We start from the raw sequence: 20,656 nt of genomic DNA on the forward strand, positions 1-20,656 counted from the left end.
TAATTCTCATTCTTTTTTCCTTCCTCCTATTTGAAGTGCTGCAGTGCAGAGATCAGGGATCCTGAGGGAAAGAAAAATCCATCAAATCCCCCTCAGGAGCTATTTTTCAGGAGGATCCCTTGGGAAGATCAAAGTCAGGACACCTCAGGAGGTAATGGAAGATCCTCAGGTTACCCATCTGTCTTACCTTTGCGCGCTCTTCTCTTCCATAGAATACTACCTATTTTGGTAATTATGCATTTTGAAATTATTTATTCCTTATAGTGCAAAAAAGAATGAAGTTTTCTGGTTTTTCTGATGGAGATCAAACAACGGCTGAATCTCCCAATCAAGTAAGAAAGGGAAAAGTTATTAGATTTGTACTCTCCCTTCAGGAAATGAAGCGGGTGTGGAGAGTGCTCTCTCCTTCTTCTATCTCCATCTATTCCCCCCCCCCCCCAATTTGGACTGGGCTATTTTTGTGTTCCTCCACAACATGGACAGCAGAATACCAGGTTCAAGTTGGTCAGCCAACATAGCTTCCTTTGGTTATCTTCTTCTGCCAGGTTTGATGCCCTGTTGCTTGGTGGGTGTGGCTAGTCGGCCAACACCATCATGGCGGGAAGTGGGTTCGCCCTCCCCAGGATTCAGAGGCTTTCCTTGAGCCCCCAGGCAGGCAAAAAGTGATTTCTCCTATGCTCCAGAGGCTAGAAACAGGCTTATTTCTGGAATTCCGGAACCTTCGGTAAGACATTGTCCCCCCTCCCCGAGACTCTGCACTGGCCATGAATTTAGCTGGCATGCTGAACAGGCCATGTGGAGACTCCTGGGAGGAGAGGGCGGGGGGGGGGGCAGAGCAAGCCTAGTGTGGCATTTGGGGGTTTTCTGAACTGGGCAGAATCCTAACTAGAGGATCACCCGAACCCATGCGAATCCCCAGCAATCCACCCCGGCCCCAACTCCTTCTTTAAACTAGACATACCCAATTCCAGCAACCGTTCTTTATATGTTTTAGCCTCCAGGACTTTACTCATTTTGGTTGCTCTTCTCTGCATTCTAGAGTCTCAAGCTCTTTTTTATATCGTGGCAACCAAAACTGGATGCAATATTCGAAGTGTGTCTTGATTCTCTCCCTCTCTTAATGCAGCCTATGATTCTGTTGGGTTTTTCTTGGCAACCGTAGCACACTGCTGGCTCACATTTAAGTGATTGTCCACTAGGACTCCAAAATCCCAGTTGCACTTTCTGTTGAGCCAAGTATCACCTATTCTATGCCCATGCATTTGGTTTTTCTTTCCCAAATGTAGAACCTTACATTTCTCAATGTTGTTTTTCATTTTGTTAAATCAGGCGCAATCTGTCGATCCTTCTATATATTGAGCTTAGTGGAGTGTTGTTATCCCTGTCAATTTGGTCTTGTCTGCAAATTTGATGAGTTGCGCTTCTATCCTCTTGTCTAAATCATTGATGAAGATGAACAGGTATTGCAAACCCTCCTGTTCTTTTTTTCCTTGTTCAGGAGAGTCTTGTGTCCTTCGAGGAGGTGGCTGTGTATTTCTCTGAGGAAGAATGGTCTCAGCTGGATCCTGACCAGAAAGCGCTGCATTCGGAAGTCATGCTTGAAAACCATAGGAACGTGGTCTCTCTGGGTAAGAGTTTTCTAGTCCCCAATCAGAGTGTTCAAGAAGACAGATTGTAGTTTTTTATTTTATAAAAGTCACTAAAAAATATCATCTTTTGTGAGAAAGAAGGAAAGGATCTGTCCTTGTACTCCAAGGAAGGAAAGAGTCAGTGTCTCTTTGCTTAGATGCTTTGGGGACATTTCTTATTTGTATTCTTCCATTTCTCTTTGAACTTATCTGTGGAGGCTGAGAAAAAGGGGGTGTGCTTTTATGTGTCCTCTGGAGGTCATGTGAGAAGAATGCGTTGTCATGTGTTAGGGATGTAACCCTAGGCTTGGCTTGGCAATGTATATAAGCTATGATTACTGTTACTTTAAATGCTTAAGAGATGTAATTGGTTTGTTACCTCAAGCAGCCATAAGAGGGAGCCAGAATGGCTGTTAGCTCTCTGTTTTTGTTAGACGTTGATCGGTGTATACTGAGGTATTGTGGTTTGCTACTGTTTAGCTATACTTTGTGTGTTAGATTGACTATTTTGATAACTGAATTACTGAACCGTGTATGACTTGGACTGTTAACCGGACTCTGAATACCTCTATATTTCTACATAGTAAACTGCTATATTTTTATACTATTCGGTGTCTCTGTATGCTGGTTTGTGCGTGTTATTCCATATCACTCTCATTACGCTTCTCTGCATACTCGCTCTTCTAACGGGGAGCTTAATTACTTAACAATATGTCCTCTGAAACCTACCCAAACTGTGTGGGAAGAGAACTTTCATGCTTGGGCCATGGAAGAGCATTCTCCCAATCCAATTCAAGAACTGCCTCCCAATCCAATTCACACTGCCTCATGCAGTGTGACTCAGAGCATCCTAGCGTACAAGTAATCCCCAAGTTATGACAGTTCACTAAATGACCATTCCAAGATACGACCTAGCCCAATTCCAAGTACTTAAGACTCCGTCGTGAAATTATGAATGTTGTGGCATCACGGCCATCATTCACACTTACGAATGACAGCAAAGTTGCTGCAACTACATTCGCCCTACCTATAACTCCATCCCACCCCGCTGTGACTTATTTTTGCAATGATATAGCGAGCCATCTGCTCCTTGGCCTGCTTTGGTCATTTGCAGAAAAAAACAGGCGTAAAGTAATGAGAGATATGCAAGATCAATAGTGGGAAATCTGGCACTACTGATCTTACATGATCTCGCACTACAGTACTTAGGCCTCTGTTCTCTGCTAGCCAAGTACTGCCCGAGATCTAGGGCAAAATGCTTTGCAAATAGGAGGGGCTCTTTGTTTTCAAAATCTTTTTCCTGGATCTCGTGCAGTCCTCAGTTGTTAAAAGAACACAGGCCAAAAGTACTGCGGTGCAAGATCATGTGAGATTACTAGCCAGAGATCTTGTACTACTGGTCTTGTGTGATCTCCCACTAAAGTAATTTAGGCCTCTATTCTCTGCGAACTGACACCTGTACCAGATGATCTAAAGCCAACGAGACATTGTAGGAGCGAAATAGCCATTCTTGAAGCCTCTCAACCTCCTAACACAGGCCTCAAGTACTGCAGTGCAAGATCACTAGCCTGAGATCTTGCACTACAGGTCTCATGTGATCTCGCACTAAAGTAGTTTAGGCCTCCATTCTCTGCGAACTGAAGCCTGTACGAGATCCGGCCAAAGAACCCTTGCAAGCCGATCTGATTTTAGGGCAGCAAAATAGCCGTTCTTGAAGACTCTCATCCTTTCCAGTATCAGTGCGAAGAGCATTTACAAGCCAAGGGGAGACTTCAAGCAAGGTATTTTGCTCCAAAATCTCATAGGTGAGATCAAGAAATAGGTCGGGTGGGGGTTCCCACCAGACAGGCGCAATGGAGCAGCTGCTCCAAGGTACACCGGGGAACAAGGAGCTTGCTTCAAAATTGTTTCAGTTCTCACAGGTCTCTGCTGAAATTAACCCACTCCAATAAATCTTAATTTTTCTCCTAATTCCTCCTTGAATGTTTGTCCTAATTATTCCTTAACTCAAAACAGACTTTGAGTGAAATTTCCGTATATATAGATAACTGTAAAGAAAGACATGTTTTCCAGATATTTTCAAAGCTTTCAGGACTCATGAATCAAGACAATACAATACAATACAATACAATAGTAGAGTTGGAAGGGACCTTGGAGGTCTTCTAGTCCAACCCCCTGCCTAGGCAGGAAACCCTATACCATTCCAGACAAATGGCTATCCAACAATCACCATGTCTATATCATACCACTGTAAGCATGCAAACATACAACCTAATGGAATTTCAGGAAAATTCACTTCACTTTCTATAGTTTGATCTTTTTCTCTAACCTTTCTCTAACCTCTAATGATTTCCATTTGTCTTTTGCTTCGAAGGTAATAATGGCCAGGAGAATCAAGATTCCTGTGAACTGTTGCAAGTGATCAATGCTAAAGATGGAACGGAGAAGTTTAGAATTCGAATTGTATTTGAAAGCCATGAGAGAAACCATTCAAACAATCGGAATCAGGAAAGTTCATTTTCCATTGATGCTCCGATGCAAGATTTTCTTGCCCAACAAGAGAAAATAAAGAAAACATATACTGTTAAAGGTGTGAAGCTAATCAAAGCTAAATGTCATGTAATGGAACAGTATTCAAACCAAAACAAAGGAGAAGACGCTATAAGACACAAGAGACAACATTACAATGGGACATTCATTGCTTCTCTTGGAAATAACTTCCTTACTTCTCCAAAAGTGATTGACACAAAAGAGAAGTCCTATAAATATTTGGAATGTGGAAAATGGTTTAGAACAAGCGGGCAACTTATTTCCCATGAAAGGATTCATACTGTGGAGAAGCTATACAAATGCAGAGAGTGTGGTATCAGGTTCAGAAGATATAGTAATCTTATTTTCCATAAAAGGATCCACTCAAGAGAGAATTCATATGAATGTATGGAGTGTGGAAAGACCTTTCCTGAGTTCAGGTATCTTGCTTCCCATATAAAGATCCACACAGGGGAAAAGCTGTTTGCATGCATAGAGTGTGGAAAGACCTTTGCTCAGAACAGTGGACTAAAAAGACACAAAATGATACATACAGGGGAGAAACCATATAAATGCATGGAGTGTGGAAAGACCTTTGCTCAGAGCAGTGGACTTAGTTGCCACAAAAAGATCCACACAGGGGAGAGGCCGTATAAATGCATGGAATGTGGAAAGACCTTTGTTCATAAATGTAACCTTATCTCCCATACATTGAGGCACACAGGGGAGAAACCATATAAATGCATGGAGTGTGGGAAAACCTTTACTCGTAGCTATGAACTTACTATCCACAAAAAAATCCACACAGGAGAGAAACCATATAAATGTATTGAGTGTGGAAAAACCTTTGCTCATACCATGGCACTCAGAAGACACAAAAAGATCCACACAGGAGAGAAACCATATGAATGCATGGAGTGTGGAAAGACCTTTGTTCAAAGAGGTAATCTTATTTCCCATAAGATGATCCACACAGGAGAGAAACCATATAAATGCATGGAGTGTGGAAAGACCTTTGCTCATAACAGTGTCCTTATAATACACAAAAGGATCCACACAGGAGAGAAGCCGTATAAATGCATTGAGTGTGGAAAGACCTTTGCTCAAAGTGGTCAACTTATTTCCCATAAAAGGATCCACACAGGGGAGAAGCTATTTAAATGCATGGAATGTGGAAAGACTTTTGCTCATAGAAGCTACCTAACAGTACACAAAAGGATCCACACAGGAGAGAAGCCGTATAAATGCATGGAGTGTGGAAAGACCTTTGCTCAAAGTGGTCAACTTATTTCCCATAAAAGGATCCACACAGGGGAGAAGTTATTTAAATGCATGGAGTGTGGAAAGACCTTTGCTCAAAGCAATGGACTTAGGTGCCACAAAAAGATCCACACAGGGGAGAAGCCATTTAAATGTACGGAATGTGGAAAGACGTTTTCTCATAGTGGTGGACTAAAAAGACACAAAATGATACACAAAGGAGAGAAACCATATAAATGCATGGAGTGTGGAAAGACCTTTGTTCATAACAGTGTCCTTATAATACACAAAAGGATCCACACAGGAGAGAAGCCGTATAAATGCATTGAGTGTGGAAAGACCTTTGCTCAAAGTGGTCAACTTATTTCCCATAAAAGGATCCACACAGGGGAGAAGCTATTTAAATGCATGGAATGTGGAAAGACTTTTGCTCATAGAAGCTACCTAACATTACACAAAAGGATCCACACAGGAGAGAAGCCGTATAAATGCATGGAGTGTGGAAAGACCTTTGCTCAAAGTGGTCAACTTATTTCCCATAAAAGGATCCACACAGGGGAGAAGCCATTTAAATGTACGGAATGTGGAAAGACCTTTAATCAGAGCAGTGGACTAAAAAGGCACAAAACGATAACACACATGAGATAAGCCATATAAATGCATGGAGCGTGGAAAGACCTTTGCTCAAAGAGGTAATCTTATTTCCATAAGATGATCCAAACGGGGGAGAATGTAGATTAGTAAGTATCATCCACAACCACTAGCACCCCACTTCACAGGTACATTTCCATCTTTACACACCAGGAGAGGTAGTTTGTCTCATTCAGCCGAGGTACCACGAAACCTCCTCCCATTAAAATTCTTTACTTATAGCAAAAATGTGGGAATTATTCAATGTTGGTTTTACCTTTGACTGTGCTGAAATGATGTACCCAATAAACTGGATTTTTGAGGAAGTCTTGAATTGGTTGGAAGCATTACTCGGAACCATAACAAGTAGTTTTAAGAGAAAGCAGTGTTAGGGGAATGTGGATGCATATTACATTCCCATAGCTAGCCAGCCAACCCAGGTAGTCCTTGATTTACAATAATTTATTAAGTAACTATTCCAAGATCTTTCCTTCCTCTCTCCCTCCCTCCCTCTCTCCCAAATTAGGCATATTCCAGAGTATCAGAATAAAAATCACTCCTGTGTGTTAACATTGGAAATGATCAATCAAGAAGGAAGATCTTTGGAAATCAATGCAGACCAAAATAACATGAAATTAAGAATTACTTCAAAAAATTACTTCAGTGCTTCCTGATGAAACAGAAATGCGAATGGAACTTTCTCTGGGATGTCAAGATGCCAAAAATAATCCAGGCTGCGAATAAAGAAGGAAATGTGTAGGTCACGATTGGAATGAGAGGTCCTTGGTGCTGAGCTCGATAGTTTTGTTGAAGAGATTTCATTACCCAAACTAGGAAACATCAGTGCACCAACCAATAGAGGACACCAAGGATCCTTCAATCCAACTTGTGTCAAATTAAGAGCTGGGTCAACCAGTATGAATGCAGAAGCAGGGAACCTTTTTTTGTCAGACCTCTTATGATGTGATGCAATAATGACAGATGTCAATGTAGAGTGTGTGCAAAAAGTTTCAGGGTCAACAATTTGTCTTTCAAACAAGGGGCTGGAATGAACAGCAGCTGAAAAAATGCATTGACAAAACATTTTTCAAGCGTTAAGGCCATTTTGTCTTTATGGTGCGCCAGGGGCTAGCCGCTAGGAAATAGTATAAGGGTAACTTAAAACAAAATTACTTCTTAGTTGTGTGGTTACTAGCTAAACATGAATAAAATTCTCTTTCCTTTCTTTGCATTAAAAATTACTAACACTATAAAGTGTTTGGACGGACTGGGAGGAAGACATATATTTCAGCTCCTGCTGGGTTGAAGCTGTTTTTCCAAATATGGATTATTAAACTTTGTGTCAAACTGCAGAAAAAAAGAAATAGATACATAAAAATCAAAGGTTATCTCCATTCTTTTTAGTGGATTTTTAACCATTTTTCCATTCTTTTAAATTCTTTGTTTTGCTCATTGTAACTAACCTCTTTGTGTGTCATTGTCGACTCCAAATTTGGTCGATTTTTTTCCCCACCAATGGAGTCTTGAGCTCTTCTTGTTTTGCTTCTTCATTTTCTTTTTCTCTTTTTATTTATGGTCTAATAAGATTTCCCTGCTTTAAATTCTTCAAAGGGTTTACGCTTCCTGCTCACATTTCTTGAGGTGAATTTTCTACTCAATCCCTATGTAAAAATGTTTTTTTTTTCTCATCATAGTTTAGATTTATATTCCTTTATGATCTCCCCTTCTTAATTTTGTAATTCTACCTTTTCTCCAGTCAGAGGTAAAACACCATTTCCCCTCTTCATTTCCCAATTAAGAAGCCTTATCATGAGATAAAATTTCTGGAAAATCCATAGGTCTCAACTTTTTCTCCATTTTGGAACTGGTTTTCTTTTTTCATTTTGTTCAGAGTCTTTCCATGAGCATAAGAGATGGGTCACCCATGGTGTTCATCAGAAGATGATGGAGGATTTCCTGTCCTTTCTGGTCCCCCCTTCACTGTGAGGCTGAGTGAATGATTTGAAAAGGCCACGTCTATGTATTGAATTAAGGAAATAAAAAACAAATAAATAAAAAAAAACAATATTTTTCCTCATGATGACTTTCCTGCCTGTGTCCATATTCCTCTACTTCAGACTGGAGTTTGCAACAACTGCAAGACACAAGCTGTGTTTCCAAGTCCTTCTCTTCTGACCGCCTGGTCATTTCTGACAGGATTTGGCCTCTTTTTGCGGCCTCCAGATCTCTGTGGCACCTTCAGGGTGGCTGTTCCTGAGGGAAGCTAGTTGAAATCCTCCAGCTATTTTTCTTCATCTCCGCAGAGGGTTCCTGGACAGGAAAGAGAGGGAGGTGGAGACATTTTGACAGGCAGGGAGCCATTGAAAGGGGTCTTTCCCCCCTACTCCCATCATCCCTGCCCTCTCCCTTCCCCTCAGACCAGCTCCTCTTTCCTGTCCTTTCTAGAATCCTGGCACTTTGCGCCAAATCTACCACAGGGCGCTCTCCACCAAGAGGAGGGACCATCAGGTGCTTCCCTATTGGGCCAGTGGAGGGCAATCTTCCTTTTGTTTCATCAGAAGAGGCTGGAGGGTTCTCTGTCCTTTCTGGTCCTCCCTTCACTGTGAGGCTGAGTGAATAATTTGAGAAAGGCACCTTTACGTATTGAATTAAAGAAATAAAAGACAAATCAACTTTAAAAACAACCATTTTCCTCGTTGTGGCCTTCCTGCCTGTGTCCCATCTTCCTCCCTTTCAGGCCAGAGTTTGCAACAAACGCAAGACACAAGCCGGGTTCCTAAGAGGTCCTCGTCTTCTGACAGCCCGTCCGTTTCTGACAGGATTTTGGCCCATTTTGAGGCCTCCGCCAATCTCTGCTGATTGAGGGAGGCGAGTTCAAATCCTCCGGAGCGATTTTTTTCTCCATCTCCGGGTGATTTGGGACAGGAAGGTGATGGAGAGGAAGAAACTGCTGCCTCAGAAGAAGGCGCCAAAACCTTTGACAGGGACCACCATTGAGAGGGACCACCTTCCTCCTACTCCCGCGCTCATCACTCCTACGCTCCTCTTTCCCGCGCTTTGCAGGGAAGCCTGTACATTTACGCAAAAGTCCACCAGGGGGCGTTTTCTGTCAAGACAAGGGAACTCCCGGCGCTTCCCATTGGTCCAGATTAGCCTGCGAAAGGAGTGACGTCACAAACGCTTGCCGTTCTAGGGCGCCGCACTCGCTCTCCTTAACCCTTGTGGCTCCGCAGGAGGCGGAGAGGCTGCGGAAGAGTCTGGCGCGGGGAGTGGGGCGGGAGATCCAGACGTGCCCCGGGTGAGGGGAGGGGGGCTCTTCCCGTGTAAAGAGAGGCGGACGAGGGGGAGACCCCCGCGCGCCCCTCCTCCGGCTTCAACCCCGAGTCCCATGTTCCCCAGCCGCCCTCTCCATGGAAACAGCAGGCGGGGCTGGGGCGAGGGAAGCGGAGCTCCGGAGCAGCCGCGTTGTTATCCGGAAGAACCGGAGATTTCCAGGAAGGTGGCGGGGATCTGGGGGGTGGAGGGTGGGGGTCCAAGATTAGAATTGGCCCTGCATACCCTCGTGCAGTATTCGTGCCAGGGACTAAAGGAGACTCCAGCTGATCCATTTAAGCTCAGGGCAGATTGTGTGATTAACTGCTCAGTGGCTACACTCATCAATTTCTACTTGTTGAATCCCCCTCCACCCCCATTTCAGATACACAAACTGGAAGCCCCTTGTAACCTCTTCCCCTACAGCCAAGGTGGGCAAAGGCAGCAGAATAACATGCTGCAGTCAGTCTTGCGGCGACAGAAATGGTCCCGTGAATGAAAGGTGTTTGGAGATCTACAAGATTCCTTGTGATGGAGACACATCCTTTAGCAGGTGGCGAGAGAAAAAGTGCCTCTGTGATCCAGCCTGGGAGCTGCCCGCAGATCTGGACGAGAACTGGGCAGAAGATCCTGGAGGAGGAAACCATCCTCCCTTCAGAAGTTCAGCCCTTGAACTTCAGGAGTGTCCAATATTGTCAGGCTGAAGGTCCCCGAGGGCTTTGCAGCCGACTCCACGACCTTTGTAGGCGATGGCTGAGACCAGAAAAGCACACCAAAGCCCAGATGCTGGATTTGGTTGTTCTGGAGCAGTTCCTGGCCCTTTTGCCCCTTCGGATGGAGAGCTGGGTACGGGAGTGTGGAGCAGAGAGCAGCTCCCAAGCAGTGGCCTTGGTGGAAGGCTTCCTCCTGAGCCAGGCAGAGGAGCAGAAGGAGCAAGTCAAGTTACAGGTAAGAAGTCTTCTCTTGGGAGCTCAGAAGGGTTTGACAGGAATGAGGAGTGTTTCCCAGATCTCTCTGGCATTCAAAATATGTGGAGTTGTTTCATTAGTTCTTGTAGGATATTGTCCCATTGTCTCAAGCTCAATCCCTCCAAGACTGAGTGGCTGTGGTTTCCGTCATCCCGATTTGTACATCTTGTTCCATTTTTGACGATAGGGGGAGAAATTTTAGCCCCCTCAGAGAAGGCTCGCAATCTGGGAGTCCTCCTGGATATGCAGGTCCTTCCAATGCGCCCTAAAAAGTTGGCTTTTCCAGCAAGCCGGCCTGGCCTGTTAATTTTAATTTTAACTTATTTTAAATGTATTGTTTTTTTTAAAAATTCGGTTTGTTTTTTTGGATATGGATTTAATCTTTTTTAACTTTTGGGATGTGTGTTTTTTAATGTTGTACACCGCCCTAAGTCCTTTTGGAGAAGGGCGGCATATAAATCCAAATAAACCAAACCAAACCAAACCAAACCATTGTCCATTCTAGAAGATAGATTTGGGACAGTTCCTCCTTTCTTACTCAGCCTCATTGATGTACACTGGAAGTTGTGTTTAGAGAACAAGAATCAAGTTCCTGTTGTGTGATGTCCGTTAATTCTTCTTTTTTACTTCCTCGTATTTTAAGCCCTTTGCTGTGGAAATCAGAGACCGCGAGGGAAGGAGGAATCCATCAAATCCTCCTCAGGAGCTATTTTTTAGGAGGATTCCTCAGGATGATCCAAGTCAGAATACCTCAGAAGGTAATTGAAGGTCTTCTCTTTTCCAGAGTGTCTCATCTTTTCTGGGTATTCTATTATTTTGAATCAGAATCAGAATAGAGCTTGAAGGGACTTTGGAGGTCTTCTAGTCCAGCCTCCTGCTCAAGCAGGAGATCCTATACCATTTCAAACAAGTGACTGTCCAGTTTCTTCTTAAAAACCTCCAGTGATGAAGCGCCTACAGTGTCTGAAGGCAAGCTGTTTCATTGTTAATTGTCTTCAATGTAAGGAAGATTCTTGTTAATTCCAGGTTGCTTCTCTCCTTGATTAGTTTCCATCCATTGTTTCTTGTCCTGCCTTCAGGTGCTTTGGAAAATAAATTGACCCTCTCCCCTTTGTGGCAGCATCTCAAATACGGGAATACTGCTATCATGTCCCCGCTAATCCTTCTTTTCTCTAGACTAGCCAAACCCAAATCCTTCAACGGTTATTCATATGTTTTAATCTCCAGGCCTTTAATCATCTTTGTTGCTCTTCTTTGCACTTTTTCCAAGGCCTCAATGTCTTTTTTGTAATGCATTGACTTTATAAAGCGATACTAATATTTTGATTCTATGCCTCTGTTTATACAACGAAGGATTGATTGTATTTGCTTTTTTGACTGCTGCCGCACACGGCTGACTCATATTTAATTGGTCATCCACTAAGACTCCCAAAGTCCCTCTCACAGTGTTTGAGCCAGATTTCACCTAATCTGTGCTTATACCTTTGGTTTTTCCTGCCCAGGTGTAAAACCTTGCTTTTCTCCACATTAAATTTCATTTTGTTGGCTAGGGCCCATTGTTCAAGTCTGTCAAGATCTTTTTGGATCCTGAGTCGTCTTTTGGGATGTTGGCAATTCCTGCCAGCTTAGTGTCGTGCAGTTTTTTGCAGATAGAATCAAGATCACGGGAAGTGTTAACACCACTTTATAATGCCTTGGTAAGGCCACACTTGGAATACTGCATTCAGTTTTGGTCGCCACGATGTAGAAAAGATGTGGAGACTCTAGAAAGAGTGCAGAGAAGAGCAACAAAGATGATTAGGGGACTGGAGACTAAAACAATACAATACAATACAATACAATAGTAGAGTTGGAAGGGACCTTGGAGGTCTTCTAGTCCAACCCCCTGCCTAGGCAGGAAACCCTATACCGTTTCAGACAAATGGCTATCCAACATCTTCTTAAAGACTTCCAGTGTTGGGGCATTCACAACTTCTGGAGGCAAGCTGTTCCACTAATTAATTGTTCTCACTGTCAGGAAATTTCTCCTCAGTTCTAAGTTGCTTCTCTCCTTGATTAGTTTCCACCCATTGCTTCTTGTTCTACCCTCAGGTGCTTTGGAGAATAGTTTGACTCCCTCTTCTTTGTGGTAACCTCTGAGATATTGGAACAATGCTATCATGTCTCCCCTAGTCCTTCTTTCTCTTAAGCTAAACATACCCAGTTCCTGCAACCGTTCTTCATATGTTTTAGTCTCCAGTCCCCTAATCATCTTTGTTGCTCTTCTCTGCACTCTTTCTAGAGTCTCCACATCTTTTTTACATCGTGGCGACCAGAACTGAATGCAGTATTCCAAGTGTGGCCTTACCAAGGCATTATAAAGTGGTATTAACCCTTCACGTGATCTTGATTCTATCCCTCTGTTGATGCATCCTAGAACTGTGTTGGCTTTTTTGGCAGCTGCTGCACACTGCTGGCTCATATTTAAATGGTTGTCCACTAGGACATATGAAGAACGGTTGCAGGAACTGGGTATGTCTAGCTTAAGAGAAAGAAGGACTAGGGGAGACATGATAGCAGTGTTCCAATATCTCAGGGGTTGCCACAAAGAAGAGGGAGTCAAGCTATTCTCCAAGGCACCTGAGGGTAGAACAAGAAGCAATGGGTGGAAACTAATCAAGGAGAGAAGCAACTTAGAACTGAGGAGAAACGTCCTGACAGTTAGAACAATTAATCAGTGGAACAGAAGTTGCCTCCAGAAGTTGTGAATGCCCCAACACTGGAAGTCTTTAAGAAGATGTTGGATAGCCATTTGTCTGAAACGGTATAGGGTTTCCTGCCTAGGCAGGGGGCTGGACTAGAAGACCTCCAAGGTCCCCTTCCAACTCTGCTATTGTATTGTATTGTAAGTTTTGATGAGTTCCCCTTTTATTCCTTCATCTAAGTCATTTATGTTCCCTTTATTACTTAAATAATTTTAAAATGTTAAAATAATTTTAAAAATTATGTTCTCTTCATTATTGATTTTAAAATTCTGTGTCCCTTACAGAGAGCAGTCGAATGAAGTTTACTCCTCCTAATTGTGGATCTAAAACTATAGTTGAACCTCTAAATCAAGTAAGTTGGGGAATTAATTTATTAGACTTAAATTCCTTTTACTCAGGAATCAAGCTGATGTGCCCAGCAGTTTCCTTTTGTCTGGACTGAGTTATCGTGGTGAACAAGAAAGAAGATTTATTTGTGACTCTTCTAATGGGAAATCATATTTTAAGACCAGTACTAAACTCTCCTTCTGCTAATTATTTTGCCTAATTTTCAAGAATTAATTCTTCGCAAAACCCTTCAAGAGAATCATCCTTTTCATAATTCTTTCATTTGGAATTGGGCAAGGCAGATCAAACATAAATAAATACACTGGCACATCACCATTTTTTTAAAAAAACCTTATTTATAACCAGTCAAAAAAAAAAATAAGCCAATAAGATTAAAAGATAAGGCAAACTATACAATACAATACAATAGCAGAGTTGGAAGGGGACCTTGGAGGTCTTCTAGTCCAACCCCCTGCCTAGGCAGGAAACCCTATACCGTTTCAGACAAATAGCTATCCAACATCTTCTTAAAGACTTCCAGTGTTGGGACATTCACAACTTCTGGAGGCAACTTCTGTTCCACTGATTAATTGTTCTAACTGTCAGGAAATTTCTCCTCAGTTCTAAGTTGCTTCTCTCCTTGATTAGTTTCCACCCATTGCTTCTTGTTCTACCCTCAGGTGCCTTGGAGAATAGTTTGACTCCCTCTTCTTTGTGGCAACCCCTGAGATATTGGAATACTGCTATCATGTCTCCCCTAGTCCTTCTTTCTCTTAAGCTAGACATACCCAGTTCCTGCAACCGTTCTTCATATGTTTTAGTCTCCAGTCCCCTAATCATCTTTGTTGCTCTTCTCTGCACTCTTTCTAGAGTCTCCACTTGCACGAAAAGCTCCCCCCCCAAAAAAAGCTCTAGAGACTTTCCTCAAGCCTCTGGGAGGGCGAAAATAGTCATCTCGGGTTCTGGAGGAAAGCCTCTAGTTTCGGGGGGGGGGGCAGAATTTCTGAGAGCCTGGCATCCAAAACAGGCCTTGTGGGACTCCTAGAAGTGGCGGGGACGGGGTGGCAGGCAGGGGTGGGATTTGTGGGTTCTTCGAACTGGGCAGAATCCTAGCTAGAGGATCGCCTGAACCCATGCCAACCCGCAGCAGCCCGCCCCTGAGGCAAACTATTACAGTTTAATGAAAGTAGCCAGATAGAAAAGTCTCTTAAGTTAAAATTGTCCTGAAATAGCACATTAACGCCCTTGTGGCTTGCAAAGTTAATTTCTAACCTCCTGGTTTTTGCCTGGATTTGAAGGCGTGTGGCTTTTCAAAGCCGAGAAATGTCCAACCCAAAAAGTTTTATCCTGTTTTCTCCTGTTCAGTGAATCACTCAGACTGATCCTTCAGAGGACAGCAAAAGCTGTTTGCTGAAATGCTAGAAATAATGTTCCCCTCTCGTTTAATTCTGCAAACAAAGGAAGAACTGGAGTCACCAAGATCTGGGGATTCCAAGGCCCATCTGCAAGTTGATTCTGTCCACATCCTGAGAGTGTTAGGTAATTAGACAGACAGACACACAGACAATTCAATCGAAAAAGAAACGGGCTAGTTTCACTGAATGACATTAAGAATACTACAGAAACATGTGGATGGCCAATTCAGAAATGTGAAAAATAAATGAATGTTGATAAAATCTTCGCTATCTTTGCTTTGGCAATTTCTAAATAATAACAGAGGTCTTCCAAATCCTCCCAGTTTTGTTCTTTTTTGCCCCCTTGTTCAGGAGGGTCCGGTGTCCTTTGAAGAGGTAGCTGTGTATTTCTCTGAAGAGGAGTGGTCTCAACTAGACACTCACCAAAAAGAGTTGCATTGGGAAGTCATGCTGGAAAATCATAGGAATGTGGTCTCTCTGGGTAAGCATTAGGTACTCCCCAATCAGTGTTTAGGAAGACATTATTTAATTAGATAACATCAGCTCGCTCTTATTTTAAAAATCCACCCCCAGATGTCATGTCCTGGGTGGGAGAATGGAAAAAATCTGCCCTTCTCCTGATGATGCAGAGAGGGAAATTAATATGGCTTTATACACCTTGAGCTTTCCCCCTAATCTATCACTTTCATTTCTCTTTTCCATTGAAGATAATGATGGGCAGGAGAATAAAGATTCCAGAGAACCATTCCAAGTAATCAGTCCTGGAAATGGAATAGAGAAACCTGCAATTAAAATGGAACTTGAAAATCATGAGACAAATCAGTCAAGTGATTGGAAACAAGACAGCTCATCTTCCACTGATGCTCCAATGCAAGATTTTCTTGCCCAACAAGGAGAAATAGAGAAAATATATATTGGAAATAGTGTAAAACTGTGCGAAGTCAAATTAGATGTAAATGAATACTATCCACAGGAAAGCCGAAAAGGAGAGTACATATGCAGAGACAGTTGGAAACATTACAATTCAACTTTTACTGCTTCTTCTGAAAACGCATCCCTTACATCTCATAAAATGATCCAGACAGAAGAGAAACCTTATAAATGTTTAGAATGTGGAAAGAGCTTCAGAAGAAGCAGTCAAGTTACTTCCCATAAATGGATTCACACAGGGAAGAAGCCATATACATGCACTGAGTGTGGAAAAACCTTTACTCAGAAGGGTAATCTTAATTCGCATAAGAGGATCCATACAGGGGAGAAGCCTTATAAATGCATGGACTGTGGAAAGGGGTTCTGTGAAAATGCATCGCTTATAAAACATAAAAGGATCCACACAGGGGAGAGGCCGTATATATGCAAAGAGTGTGGAAAGACCTTTACTCACAGCAATCAGCTTACTTGCCATAAAAGGATCCACACAGGGGAGAGGCCATATAAATGTGAGCAGTGTGGAAAGGGCTTTACTAATAGCAGTCATCTCACTTCCCATAAAAGGATTCACACAGGTGAGAGGCCGTATAAATGCCAAGAATGTGGAAAGACCTTTTGCGAAAACGGGCCTCTTACTGTACATAAAAGGATCCACACAGGGGAGAAACCATATAAATGCACGGAATGCGGAAAGAGTTTTGGTGAAAATTCATCCCTTATGAAACATAAAAGGATCCATACAGGGGAGAAGCCATATAAGTGTAGAGAGTGTGGAAAGACCTTTACTCATAGCAGTCAACTTAGTTCCCATACCTGGATCCACACGGGGGAAAAGCCGTATAAATGCGTGGAATGTGGGAAGGGCTTTACTAATAGCAGTCATCTTAATTCACATAAAAGAATCCACACGGGGGAAAAGCCATACAAATGTTTGGAGTGTGGAAAGAGCTTCACTCATAATGGTTCCCTTACATCTCATAAAAGAATTCATACAGAAGAGAAACCACATAAAACGGAGGAACTTTGAAAGAGCTTCAGGAATAGTGACCTCATTTTGCCATAAACATAAATTTGGTGGACAATACATGGAAATCATAACTTCATTAGTTAAAACTATGTCTTTTCTTTTTTGTACATACTGACTTAGGAAAGGAGTCAGACCTTATATTTGGCAGCTCCAGAGAGATGAAATTACCAACGAAAACAAAAACAACAGGCACTTGCTTAGAAACAGCCGATTTTTGAAGATACCCTAATTTGGAGATGGCCAGTGCTACTATATCATAATAATGAAAATCTTTTTCTGAAGTGTATTTTCATCCGTTTTTAATTGATCTTGATTCTGTGAGGGATGGGAACAGGCAGATATTTAACAGTTGCTGCTTCCCCAGGCAGGAGAAGGTGTAGCTCTCCAAGACAAACTTGTTCGTCTTTCCATTAAAGCACAGATGGAGGTAGAAATTCACTTGATCCACAGTCACTTGCCTTGTCTTACAATTGTTTTCCCCTCCCTTTCTTGTTTCTTAATATACTCATTTTATCAGATGGCTCTAAATTCTCTTTCCACTGGGAAAAAAAAATTAGAAATAGCACAGCAGATATTCTGAGGTCTGAAGGAGTCTTATAATCAAAAGGGAACGTAAGTTCCATCAATGTATAGAGAGAGATTCGATTGTTCAATTGATTGTGATATTGAATTAAAAATGATAAGTAAGAGGACTTGTGCTTTAAATTGCTTGTAGATTTTCCTTCCTTCCTCCCTCTGTCCCAAAGGGAGGATATTCAGAATGAGAATGAAAATAACTCCATTGTGCTGATATTGCAAATTATCAACTAAAAGGACCTTTGGAAATCAATCAGGGCCAAAATAAAATAATGTGAAATTAAGAAAAACATTTCAGGAAACTATTTAAATCCCTTCTGATTAAGCAGACCACCATCAGAAGGGGAACAGTCTCTGGGATGTGAAGAGACCCAAGTCAAGCAGTATTACTCAAGCAGAAGCATCAAAACTTTTTTTGTCAAAGGCCTTTGATTACGTGACAATTGTCATATACATATCACCATAAAATATATGAAAAGAGCTTCAGGATGAAGAAGACCTCCCTCAAAAGGATCCAGAATGATGAGACCCTCCAAACACATGCAAAAAAACCTTCCTCCAAGCATTGGGGCCTTGTTTTGTCTTTTTACGTTATGCAACTTCTGAAGGCAAGCCCACTCCACTGGTTAAGTGTTCTTACTGTTAGGAAATTCCTTAGCTCTAAGTTGCTTCTCTCCTTGATTAGTTTCCATCCATTGTATCTTGTTTTGCCTTCTGGTGCCTTGGTATGCTGCCAGTTGGCACCAGTTCGGGTGAACCAGTAATGGCAGCGCGAGACTCCGCTCACCCATCCACCCACCCAGACGTCATCAAGGACCTTATGCTTGTGTACGTGTGCTCCCGCTACCGAACTGGTAGTGAAGAAAATAGAATACCATTACTGGTTGATTCCCTCTTTTTTGTGGCAACCCCTCAAATATTGAAACACTGCTATCATGTCAACCCTAGTCTTTTTCAGTAGACTGGACATACCCAATTCCTACAACTGTTCTTCATATATTTTAGCTTCCAGTCCTCTAATCATACTTATTGTTCTTTGCACTCTTTCAGAATTTCATTTTGTTGGATAGGGTCCAGCATGTAAATCTGTCAAGATCCATCCAGATCTTGAGCCTACCTTTTGGGATGTTGGCTATTCCTACCAGCTTGGTGTTGTCTGCAAATTTGATGGGTTCCTTTCTATTCCCCCATCTGAATAGTTTATGAAGATACTGAATAGTACTCAGCCTAAAGAGGCATCTTGAAGTACCCCACTGCTTACTTCCATGTAGATGTAATTCCATTAAGGACTACACGTTGAGTGCAGTTTGTCAGCCAGTTACAAATCCGTGTGTGGTGATGCTGTCTATGCCACATTTTTCTAGTTTCACAAGAAGTGGTCTTTGTCAAATGCATTACTGTAATCCAAGTATACAATGTCCACAGCCTCTCGCTGGTCCAGTAATTTTAGTCACTTTGTCGAAGAATGAAATGATTTGTTTGGTACGATCTGTTTATCAATCAATCAGAATAGAGTTAGAAGGGACTTTGGAGATCTTCTAGTCCAACCCTCTACTCAACCAGGAGGCCCTATAGCATTTGAGACAAGTGACTGTCCAGTCTCTTCTTAAAAACCTCCAGTGATAAAACATCCAAAACATCTGAAGGCATGCTGTTCCACTGGTTAATTGTCATCACTGTTAGGAAATTTCTCCTTAATTTCAGGTTCCTTCTCTCCTTGATTAGTTTCCATCCATTTTGTCTTATTTTGCCTTCTGGCGCTTTGGTAAATAATTTGACCCCCTCTTCTTTGTAGCAGGCTCCTCAAATATTAGAATACTGCTATAATGTTCTAGACATTTGTAAAATTTTTGTTTTCATTTTGTAATTATGGGGTACTGAGTGTAGATTAGTGTGTGTGTGGGAATGAATTTCAACAACTGTAGAAGCAGGCTGCAGCATAACAAAATAACAAAAGCGAAAGGAGTCGGAAGACTGAATTCACTGTAGAATGCAACTCCTTGATCCCTCTCACAGTTACTACTATTGAGCACGGTACCACCTATAGTACCACCTATAGATGATTAGGGGACTGGAGACTAAAACATGAAGAACGCTTGCAGGAACTGGATATGTTTAGCTTAAGAGAAAGAAGGACTAGGGGAGACATGATAGCAGTGTTCCAATATCTCAGGGGTTGCCATAAAGAAGAGGGAGTCAAACTATTCTCCAAGGCACCTGAGGACAGAACAAGAAGCAATGGGTGGAAACTAATCAAGGAGAGAAGCAACTTAGAACTGAGGAGAAATTTCCTGACAGTTAGAACAATTAATCAGTGGAACAGAAGTTGCCTCCAGAAGTTGTGAATGCCCCAACACTGGAAGTCTTTAAGAAGATGTTGGATAGCCATTTGTCTGAAATGGTATAGGGTTTCCTGCCTAGGCAGGGGGTTGGACTAGAAGACCTCCAAGGTCCCTTCCAACTCTGCTATTGTATTGTATTGAGGTGTAATCCATTCCTTGCCAGTGGCCCTTTGTGTAGGTAATACAGACCATGGTCTAGGAAAACATGGGTTTTGACAAACCCGTGTTGGCTTCTTGCTATATCTTTGCTTGCTCCTAGGTGTTTGCAGATCTGTTGCTTGGTTATTTTTCCAGGATCTTAGGATCTTCCCAACTATGGATCTTAGGCTGATTTGTAGTTTCCTGGTTTGTTTTTCCCCTTTTTTGAGGGAAAAAACTAAATTAGTTTTAAAACTGAATATCAATGGTATGATTACTCACTCAGTGTATAAAGGGCTCTTTCCCTTGTTTGTATTAAAAACTACTAAGACATGAAAATGTACACAATGCACACACGTTCTCCAACAGCTGATTACCATAACTCCCCCTTCCTAAGCCTTGCAAGTTGATGTTGCTACCTAAATAGGTGTATAATAATCTGTGCTTAAATACTCCATCCAAAGAAAAGGCTGAAAGTGGCATAGCTGATTCTTTACTCAGCAAAAATTCTCTCACTGGTTGGAATGAGTTGTCTCAATGTGTCTGCTTTTCCAATTGCAGCTCAGCTCCAGGTAAGAATCCCGTCAGAATATACTGCTCACAGCAGTTTGCAATTCTGGCAGTTGACCAGTGGTGACATTCAATTTTTTTACTACCGGTTTTGTGAGCGTGACTTGGTGGGCATGGCAGGGGAAGGATACTGTAAAATCTCCATTCCTTCCCCATTCCGGGGAAGGTTACTGCAAAATCCCCAATTCCTCCTGATCAGCTGGGAGTCAGGAGGCAGAGAATAGATGGGGGCGGGAGCGGTCAAGGGTGATATTTATTGG

The 20,656-nt window shown here is 42.2% G+C and overlaps 2 protein-coding genes across 2 annotated transcripts in view; both read left to right on the top strand.

The window, feature by feature from the left end:
* Positions 1-685, top strand: part of LOC309384833 (zinc finger protein with KRAB and SCAN domains 3-like) — a 57,983-nt gene extending 57,298 nt beyond the window's left edge. Inside the window, exons 4-6 of the mRNA XM_081938647.1 lie at positions 37-151; positions 265-332; positions 546-685. Coding sequence (XP_081794773.1) covers positions 37-151; positions 265-332; positions 546-551 — 189 coding nt within the window. The 3' untranslated portion in view covers positions 552-685. The remainder of the gene's footprint in view (positions 1-36; positions 152-264; positions 333-545) is intronic.
* LOC309382557 (uncharacterized protein) overlaps positions 1-17,575 on the top strand; it is a gene marked incomplete at its 5' end in the record, with an annotated part of 35,333 nt that extends 17,758 nt beyond the window's left edge. Inside the window, 8 exons of the mRNA XM_081934194.1 lie at positions 4,003-6,062; positions 8,493-8,555; positions 9,281-9,345; positions 9,857-10,307; positions 10,971-11,085; positions 13,356-13,423; positions 15,165-15,294; positions 15,521-17,575. Of these exons, the coding sequence (XP_081790320.1) occupies positions 4,003-6,062; positions 8,493-8,555; positions 9,281-9,345; positions 9,857-10,307; positions 10,971-11,085; positions 13,356-13,423; positions 15,165-15,294; positions 15,521-16,770 (4,202 nt within the window). The 3' untranslated portion in view covers positions 16,771-17,575. The remainder of the gene's footprint in view (positions 1-4,002; positions 6,063-8,492; positions 8,556-9,280; positions 9,346-9,856; positions 10,308-10,970; positions 11,086-13,355; positions 13,424-15,164; positions 15,295-15,520) is intronic.
* Positions 17,576-20,656: the final 3,081 nt, after the last annotated feature.

This window comes from Natrix helvetica (assembly GCF_964273705.1).
Source record: "Natrix helvetica genome assembly, chromosome: 1".
Taxonomy (NCBI): Eukaryota; Metazoa; Chordata; class Lepidosauria; order Squamata; family Natricidae; genus Natrix; species Natrix helvetica.